At 40.5% G+C, this 8,462-nt stretch overlaps 2 protein-coding genes across 2 annotated transcripts in view; one reads left to right on the plus strand and one right to left on the minus strand.

Annotated features, from left to right (window-relative positions):
- The window catches only part of nedd1 (NEDD1 gamma-tubulin ring complex targeting factor), an 18,182-nt gene extending 15,712 nt beyond the window's left edge, over window positions 1–2,470 (plus strand). Inside the window, 3 exon segments of the mRNA XM_080027460.1 lie at window positions 284–425; window positions 909–975; window positions 1,570–2,470. Of these exon segments, the coding sequence (XP_079883586.1) occupies window positions 284–425; window positions 909–975; window positions 1,570–1,674 (314 nt within the window). The 3' untranslated portion in view covers window positions 1,675–2,470.
- Window positions 2,471–3,458: 988 nt separating this feature from the next.
- Window positions 3,459–6,938, minus strand: LOC307250971 (uncharacterized protein). The gene is made up of 5 exons (XM_080028256.1): window positions 6,904–6,938; window positions 5,207–5,333; window positions 4,814–4,938; window positions 3,906–4,029; window positions 3,459–3,772 (listed from the first exon to the last, which is right to left on the minus strand). The coding sequence occupies exons 2-5, from the start codon at window positions 5,327–5,329 to the stop codon at window positions 3,596–3,598; spliced, it is 549 nt and encodes a 182-aa protein (XP_079884382.1). The 5' UTR covers window positions 5,330–5,333; window positions 6,904–6,938; the 3' UTR covers window positions 3,459–3,595.
- Between the last annotated feature and the right edge of the window lie 1,524 nt (window positions 6,939–8,462).

Raw genomic sequence — 8,462 nt, forward strand, 5'->3', positions numbered from 1 at the left:
TTCATTTTAATAGCCATTCTACACCTCTGTGTAAATGTTTCAATAGTCTTGTCTCTTCATCAGCTTGTTGTGCATTTCATATATTCGCGTTGTGTATATTGTGTTTGTGTTGTTGTTTTTGTTTGCATTTGTGTTTGACTCGACATCATTGTAAATGAGGGTCCCACACACACACACACACACACACACACACACACACACACACACGCACACATACACGCACACACACACACACACACACACACATATATATATGTTTAAATTGTGTGTCTGTCTTCTTCAGGGGCGTCTATGTCTGCGGCGGTTTCTTCTTCTCTGTCTCAGAACATAGTAGATGTTGTCGCTCAGTCGGGAGCCGCTCCCCTCACCTCACTGCAGATTCACTTCATACAAAACATGATCCATGAAACTCTGGAGGACTTCAGGTACGTACATGGGTCGATTCATCTCAAGACCTACTTCACCTGGTGGGAATATGAAGGTGTATTGAACTCCGAGATCCTATGTAGTATAAATGTGCAAACATTTTAGAAATCGGTTCATCCTAGCCTGAGAAAAGGCAGAAAGAGTGTTTTATGGTCTCACTGTCTAACCCTACATTTTAGGTCGGATTTCCAATTTTTTTTTTTGATTTTTTTATGCTTTATTGATAGTGTAGAGACAGAGTTGAAATGGGGCAGAGAGGGGAGTGACATGCAGAGAACGACCCGGGCTGGATTCTAACCCGGGTCTGCTGCTGGGCCCGGCCCATGGGGGGGACGCCCTACCAACTGAGCTAAGGGCGCCCCCTCAGGATTTCCACAGTTTTAAGATACATCGTTTAGCAATTACCATGCCATAAACTATGATTGCCATCAGTATAAATCATTTCTTAAACTGACATCTTGATATCATCCTTCTCTCCTCAGGGACACGTGTCACAGAGACATCGTGAACCTTCAGGTGGAGATGGTTCGACAGTTTTACATCCAACTGGTGAGAACACACACGCACACACACTCTCACTAACACACACACACACACACACACCTACACACACACACACACACACACCTTCACACACCTTCACACACTCACACACACACACACACACACTCACTCACTCACTCACTCACTCACTCACATACTCACATAGACCTTGTCTGTTTGTGTCTGTATATTTCTCCTATACAACCATCTTTAACGGACATTATCTCAATATTTGTTTTTTAATATGGTTTGTGTCTGTCTGTCTGCCTGTCTGCCTGTCTGTGTGTCTGCCTGTCTGTCTGTCTGCCTGTCTGCCTGTCTGCCTGTCTGTCTGTCTGCCTGTCTGCCTGTCTGTGTGTCTGCCTGTCTGTCTGTCTGTCTGTCTGTCTGTCTGTCCGTGCGTCTCTCTGTCTGTCTCTCTGTATGTCTGTTTGCCTGTCTATGTGTCTGTCTGTCTGTCTGTCTGCCTGTCTGCCTGTCTGTCTGCCTGTCTGTCTGTCTGCCTGCCTGTCTGTCTATCTGTCTGTCTCCCTGCCTGCCTGTCTGTCTGTCTATCTATCTGTCTGTCTGTCTGTCTGTCTGTCTGTCTGTCTTTTTCAGAATGAGATCCACGGCCTGATAGAGAAATACTCGGTGAACGAATCTTTGGTGGAAGAAATCGAGAAACTGAAAGAGGAAAACAAACGGCTGAAAACCAACTACTGACACGTCCTGACAGACAGACAGACAGACGGACAGACAGAAAGACAGACGGACGGACGGACGGACGGACGGACAGACCCGAGTTGAGTCTGTCAAGCTGAGCAGAAGGCCTTAAAGGTGCAGTCAGTGATTCTGGAGAACGCTCGTTGTCAATATCACTTTTTGTAGAAAATCAGTGAATATCTCCTCATGATCCTGTGTGTGTGTGTGTGTGTGTGTGTGTAAGATGATTTTTTGGGGGTCGTTAATACACAGCCTAGGCTCTGTAAACCGCTATGCAAAGTTTAAACAAAGGACAACAATGTAGACAAAAAGGTTGCCCACCATAGCTAGCAACATGCCTATTTACAGAGCCTAGGCTGTGTATTAACACTGGATTTTTTTCAGCGCACACACAGTACAGACAGGTAGTGGATCATGAGGAGATATTCACTGATTATTATTATTTTTTTTTTTTTTAAGATTATTTTTTGGCATTTTCAAGCTTTATTAGACAGTACAGAGGTGAAATGGGGAGACAGAGAGAGAGAGAGAGAGAGGGGGGATGACCTGCAGTAAAGGTCCACGGGTCGCATTCGAACCCGCGACCACTGCAACGAAGGGCGGAGCCAATATGGTACACGCTCTATCCACTACACCACCGGAGCAGCCCCGATATTCACTGATTTTGACAAAGTGATTTTGACAACAAGCGTTCTCCAGAATCACTGACTACACCTTTAAATTTGATGACGGTTTGATGATGAAATTGTCAGACGTTTAAAAGCATATTTTTGTGTTGTTGTGTTGACTCCAGCTGTGCCTCTTATCATGTTATTAAATATTGTTAAAACGTTTTTGTCTAAAAGATTAAAATAAATTCATATTGAAAAGAAACAACAACTCGTTTTTTGTGCAACTTTAAAATGTAGGTCATTTGTCATCTAAAAATCAGAGAGAGAGAGAGAGAGAGACACATACAGGGAGAGAGAGACACACACACACACACACCTATGTTTTAATAGGTGTGTGTGTGTGTGTGTGAAAATAACAGTTGTCATTTTGAAAATAACAGTTGTCATTTTATGAGCTTAGAATATGAGCCTTTAATACCTACATATACATATAGGGATGATAGGTTTGAAATCCATAAAGTAAATGTCACATGACAAATTAGGTGAAAAAATACTTGAGGGCCTGTACTTAATAATTTAATCAGTTTATCTGGGAGGTAATCTGAGGTTAACTGGTCACGTTCACATCCATGCACAGTGTGTATTGAGTTTATTTAAAAACAATTGGAAATGGGGCTGCCCTCAGTTGCCCATGCACTGTGTTTAGTCTAAAGCCTATTTCAGCCTCGTCTGTGGAAAAACAGAGTTCTTCTGCTTCGTTCCTCTCACTGCATTTAAATGCATTCATTATATTACAGAAAAATATGTCTTGTTAAAGAAAAAGAGCTCCAAGCCCATCCCAGAGGACCCTGAATTATATTTTATTTTAAATTTATATTTTTATGGAAAATGCATGTGTCTTTCTTCAATAGCTTCTAATTCATCTGACCCAGTGTCTCCAAATTATTTGTTCACACAAACTTTCTCAGATCTAGCCTCTTAATTTTCCTCCCAAAGTGCACCAGATTCATGCATTTCACTTTAAAAAGCAAAAAAAAAAAAAATGTCCCGCGGGGGCATACCTGATGCCACAATTTAAAAAAAGAAAGAAGCTGAAAGCACAGTGTTAAACTGTTGTGGAATCGAGAGGTATCTTCCGTTTTGAATGACAGGCATGAATAATGATCTGGGTAGGGTAACTTTATACTTTATTGAAATTGTTACAAGCATTTCTGTGACCTGAACTGCTCCTGTGGCTCGGTGTTAATCACATTTTATATTGAAAGCTTCTTTTTACTACAAAGCCACAGAGCCTTAAAATGAGCCATATTTTAATAAGTGATTGATCTGATTCCATCCGCATACATATTCTCGCTGTTCCACTCACGCAGAGCGTTAGCGCAAGCCTCGGCCTGTTCTTTTGTAGCGTCAAAGTCTGACATTAAAGAAGCGAAGGATCCATGACCGCCATAATTCGGCTCGCGGCAAATCTGCACGAGTATGCGGATCTGAAAATACATAAAAAATACAGGAACAAGACATAGAAAACATTATATTTACATATTTACTGCTTTGAAATTGTTGTTAGTTAATACTGTGCCTCATCATTAGAGCCTGTAAATGTTTCTGTGTGTTTCCTACATTGGAGTAAGTCTTCGTGAGTCTTCTCCCCAGAGCCCGTCCGATGCCCGGTATGGTCGTCAATGGTTTCTCTTCATCAAGTTCACTGATGAAGGTGTCCCAATCCTGCTCTTCTTCCTGCTTGCTGCAAAACCATAACCCAGCGTCAGAAGAAGGCAAGGCAAGGCAAGGCAATTTTATTTATAGAGCACATTTCAGGCACAGGGCCACTCAAGGTGCTTCACAGGGTTAAAATCAAATAAAGAATACAAATACAAAAAAAAGGAACAGATTTAAAACATGGATAAAAATACAACATTTAAATAAAAGAATTAAAACATTTTACCAAAAAAATAAATAAATAAATAAAAAATACAGGTTAAAAGGGAAACAAGAACGTTTTGAAGAACAGGAAACATAGTACGTAACTTTATCATGTTCATCTAAAAAAAACTAAAGAAAGCATTGTGTTTTCAAGCAATTGGTAAAATGTTTGATTTTTTGTCTATGTATCTTCCATAACATGTCTTCTTTCATACTCTATCTCTCTCTCCCTCTCTCTCTCCATCTCTTCCATAACATGTCTTCTTTCATACTAGTATAAATCAAAGGTCCAACATGTACATTCAGGTGTTTATTTGACTAAACCTTGTCTGTTTGCGTCTGTATATTTCTCCTATACAACCATCTTTAACGGACATTATCTCAACATTAGTTTTTTCCAATAGTCTGAACCAAAAATCTCAACTTCTAAAGCACTTACATCAACTAAACTTTCCATAATCATTCTCTGCACTATTCTGAAGGTTAGTAGGCTACAGAAGGCCTTAAGGGAATTTTGTGTCATATGCAAATGCTTCAGTCAGGATAACTGGATGGTAGAAAGTTCTGAGAAATTCTGAACTTTGTCTGGCCAAATAAGTCCGTACCAAATAGCCAGAACTTTAGCGCAGGTCGAGGCCTGGTCAGGTGTCGCTCCAAACTCCTGTTCGAGCCAACTGGAGAATTCAACTTCATCTTCATCCAACTCCACAAACTTCTGCAGAAGTATGGTCTGAAAATACATGAAATAAGGAACGAGACATTGAAAACATTGGATTCACATTTGTCACTTTCGTTATAATAAATATTGTAATATTGTTAAAACGGGAAACTGTGTCAATATCTACGTCTAATATCAAAGTCTCGAAAAGGAAATGGAGGCTAACAATATCGAAGGTTGAAAAATAAACTAGGGCCTCGCGTTACATATTGTGCCTGCTCGCTGCAGCCTGTAGGAGGCGCTGTCAGAACACTAAAGTGTTTGTGTGTGTTTCCTGCACCGTGTCAAAGCCCTCCTGCTCCATCATCTCCCCCAGATCCGAATCCACGCCCGGTATGTCCGTCACTGGTCTGTTTAGTGGATCATTGAGGAAGTCCTCCCACTCCTCCTGAGTTCCAGCCATTCTGCTGCAAAACCAGAACCAAGAGTCAGAACAGGATCTTTACTGCATTAGTAGGAAAATAGGAATCATTTTCACTTTTAAACTTGTCTTGAGAGGCAAAGTTTCACCAAGAACTCAATTTTGTCCAGGGACGTTGGAAGTGGGGGAGCGGGGGTGCCCCCCCCCGCTCCCCTCCCGAATACTGCACAATCTTTTTTCTTTTTTTCTAAGAAAATAATTGATTCTTTTGGACTATATTTAAATTAGTAAAGTGAGAAATAATACATTGAAATGTGAGATACAATGTTCACCTGCGGACTGAGAAATGTATCCCCAAAATAATGATTGTTCTGCAGGTCTCTTATTTTGAAATTCTTATTCTGAAAAGCTAAAGGACATAAGTTCCGTGACATCCTCTTTCTGCACGCGCGTTAACTTTATGCTTTGATGTGCACTGTGCAGTCAATCCACCCTGCGTTCCAAATCACATGTATTTTTTAAGCATACTACAATTGACGTGCATGTATTGGGACGTCCTTAATCTTTTTTTTGGCATACTAAATAGAATGGAAGTATGGGGATTGGAACGCAGGGTCAGTCAATGCCGGGGAGGCGAGCACAGCAGGGGGCTGTGCTCGCCTCCCCGGCAACTGTAAAAAAACGGAAGGACACAGCTCTTTTTTACATTAACACAGTCAAGTTACCTTGTGTTCAAACCGAACATTTCCTGTGCCCCTTCACATTAAAAGCATGTTTCTAGCCAAATGTGAGTTCACTTTTATTTTGAAGCTGATAAGAACAGGAAGTTAGTGCTCTATAGCTTGAAAGGCAACTGGTCCTTCAGCAGAGAGTGTTGCATTCTAGAACTTTCCTGATGATGTCATATTACACACTGCACCTTTAACCCTCAATAATAGACATGAAATAGAATTATACATTTTTTTACAGTTTAAACCAAAGTTTGGAACAATACAGGAGATATTTGAAAGCAATACAAACACATTGTATTAAATTATAGTTTGTGTCAGCGGTAACCAGTACTGCTTTGTTGGATAGTGCAGCGTCATGTTACCCAGTGAATGAGTCAGTAAAGCCACCTTAGCAATAGCCTATGATTGATAATTAACCATTGTGTTTGTTTTTATCGTCTCTCTTCCATGACAGCGCTCATAAAAGTGAAAATTCATTTCAAACGGGTTATGCAAACTATTTTCTTTTCCTCATTGGGAGAAAACAAGTCCCTGCTTGTGTTTCGGTGCACTCCGCGACAGCAGCTTCACCCCCCATCCTGACACATGGCCTCATTTATAGGGCGAATGGTTTATTATAAAAGTCTGTTGTGACTTCCACTGGTATACAAAGCGCACAGGTTGAATTTATGAATGAAAAGTATGACAGTTGAGTTCTGTCACTATAGATAGAAATTGTAACATGTAGGCTATAGGCCTACAGGTATTTTTTTTTTAAGTTTCAACTTTTCTCCTGAAGTTCAAAATTAAAAGAATTACCCCTGGCCCTAACCCTCTTCCATATGACCTACCTGGTTTGTTCCAAACATAACAAAAACTGTCAAAATAAGGGTCTAAAAAACTTACCTTATGAGATGAGTAGGTGCGACAGAGAGAATAGACGGAAGGGGAAATGAAGTAGTTGGGCCGGTGTATCCTGGATATAATCATTCCTAAAGCTTTAGGATCCCGCCGTCCTGCCTGCCCAGAATGATTATTATTATTTTTTTTAAATGTATTTACGTGATGCAATACAGGGCAAGACATGACAATTTAAGTGTTCACATTTAAGATGTGTGTGTGTGAAAAAAAGAAAAATTTCATATACACTCACCGGCCACTTTATTAGGTACAGCAGTTCATTTTCTTGTTAACACATATATATAACTTATCAGCCAATCACATGACAGCAACTCAAGTCATTTAGGAATGTAGACCTGGACAGGACAACTTATTGAGGTTGAAACCGAGCAACAGAATGGGGAAGAAAGGGGTTTTAAGTGACTTTGAACATGGCAATGTTGAGGGTGCCAGGAGGGCTGGTATGAGTATTTCAGAAACTGCTGATCTACTGGGATTTTCACTCTAAACCATCTTTAGGGTTTACAGTGAATGGTCCGAAAAATAAAAAATATCCAGTGAGTGGCATTTGTGTGGACGTAAAATGCCTTGTTGAAGTCAGAGGTCAGTGGAGGATGGGCATACTGGTTCGAGATGATAGAAAGGCAACAGTAACTCAAATAACCACTTGTTACAACCAGGGTATGCAGAATACCATCTCTGGACGCAAAACACGACCAACCTTGAAGCAGATGGGCTACAGCAACAGAAGACCCCACCGGGTGCCACTCCTGTCAGCTAAAAACAGGAAACTGAGGCTACTTCTCACAGGATCACCAATATTGGACAATAGAAGATTGATAAATCATGCCTGGTCTGATGAGTCTCAATTTCAGTTGTGACATTCAGATGGCAGGTTCAGCGTTTGCCGTAAACAACATGGAAGTATGGATCCATCCTGCCGTGCACCATCAACCATGCCATGTTCAAAGTCACCTAAACCCCCTTTCTTCCCCATTCTGATGCTCGGTTTGACTTCAGCATGTTGTCTTGACCACATCTACAGGCCTAAATGCATTGAGTTGCTGCCATGTGGGTGAGTGTGTGTGTGTGTGTGTATATATATAAAGAAAATATTAAAATAGAAATGGAAATAACAATATTAATTGAAACTAAAATAAATAAATATAAAGAGAATAGTCAACTCTCTCTGATTATCAATTCAATCCTGTTACAGTTGTTAGTTTTAATCCAACTGTACATTGCTTTGAAAGGATGAGTCTCCGTTTCGAGCCAAGAGACAAACATTACGGTAGAGATGGCAACATGAATTTACGGATTTCATTTAAAGTCCCTGTAACCCCAAATCCTTCAAAAATAAAACCCTTCTAACTATGTAATGTGGGGAGTTAGTTTCATGATAGTAAAGCATTGGCATATTTATCAATCCGAATTAAAGATATTGTCCTTTAAAGGTGCAGTCAGTGATTCTGGAGAACGCTTGTTGTCAAAATCAGTGAATATCTCCTCATGATCCACTACCTGTCTGTACTGAGTGAATATCTCCTCATGATCCACTACCTGTC

Source organism: Ammodytes marinus, assembly GCF_949987685.1.
Source record: "Ammodytes marinus genome assembly, chromosome: 5".
Classification (NCBI taxonomy): Eukaryota; Metazoa; Chordata; class Actinopteri; order Uranoscopiformes; family Ammodytidae; genus Ammodytes; species Ammodytes marinus.

What these genes read in the sequence shown, in the direction of transcription:
- LOC307250971 (XM_080028256.1), bottom strand. Translation starts at nt 5,329, where the DNA reads ATGGCTGGAACTCAGGAGGAGTGGGAGGACTTCCTCAATGATCCACTA. An exon ending in AGCAGGAGGGCTTTGACACG is followed by an intron (nt 4,939 to 5,206) that starts GTGCAGGAAACA and finishes ATGTATTTTCAG; the next exon opens with ACCATACTTCTGCAGAAGTT. An exon ending in TCACGAAGACTTACTCCAAT is followed by an intron (nt 3,773 to 3,905) that starts GTAGGAAACACA and finishes ATGTATTTTCAG; the next exon opens with ATCCGCATACTCGTGCAGAT.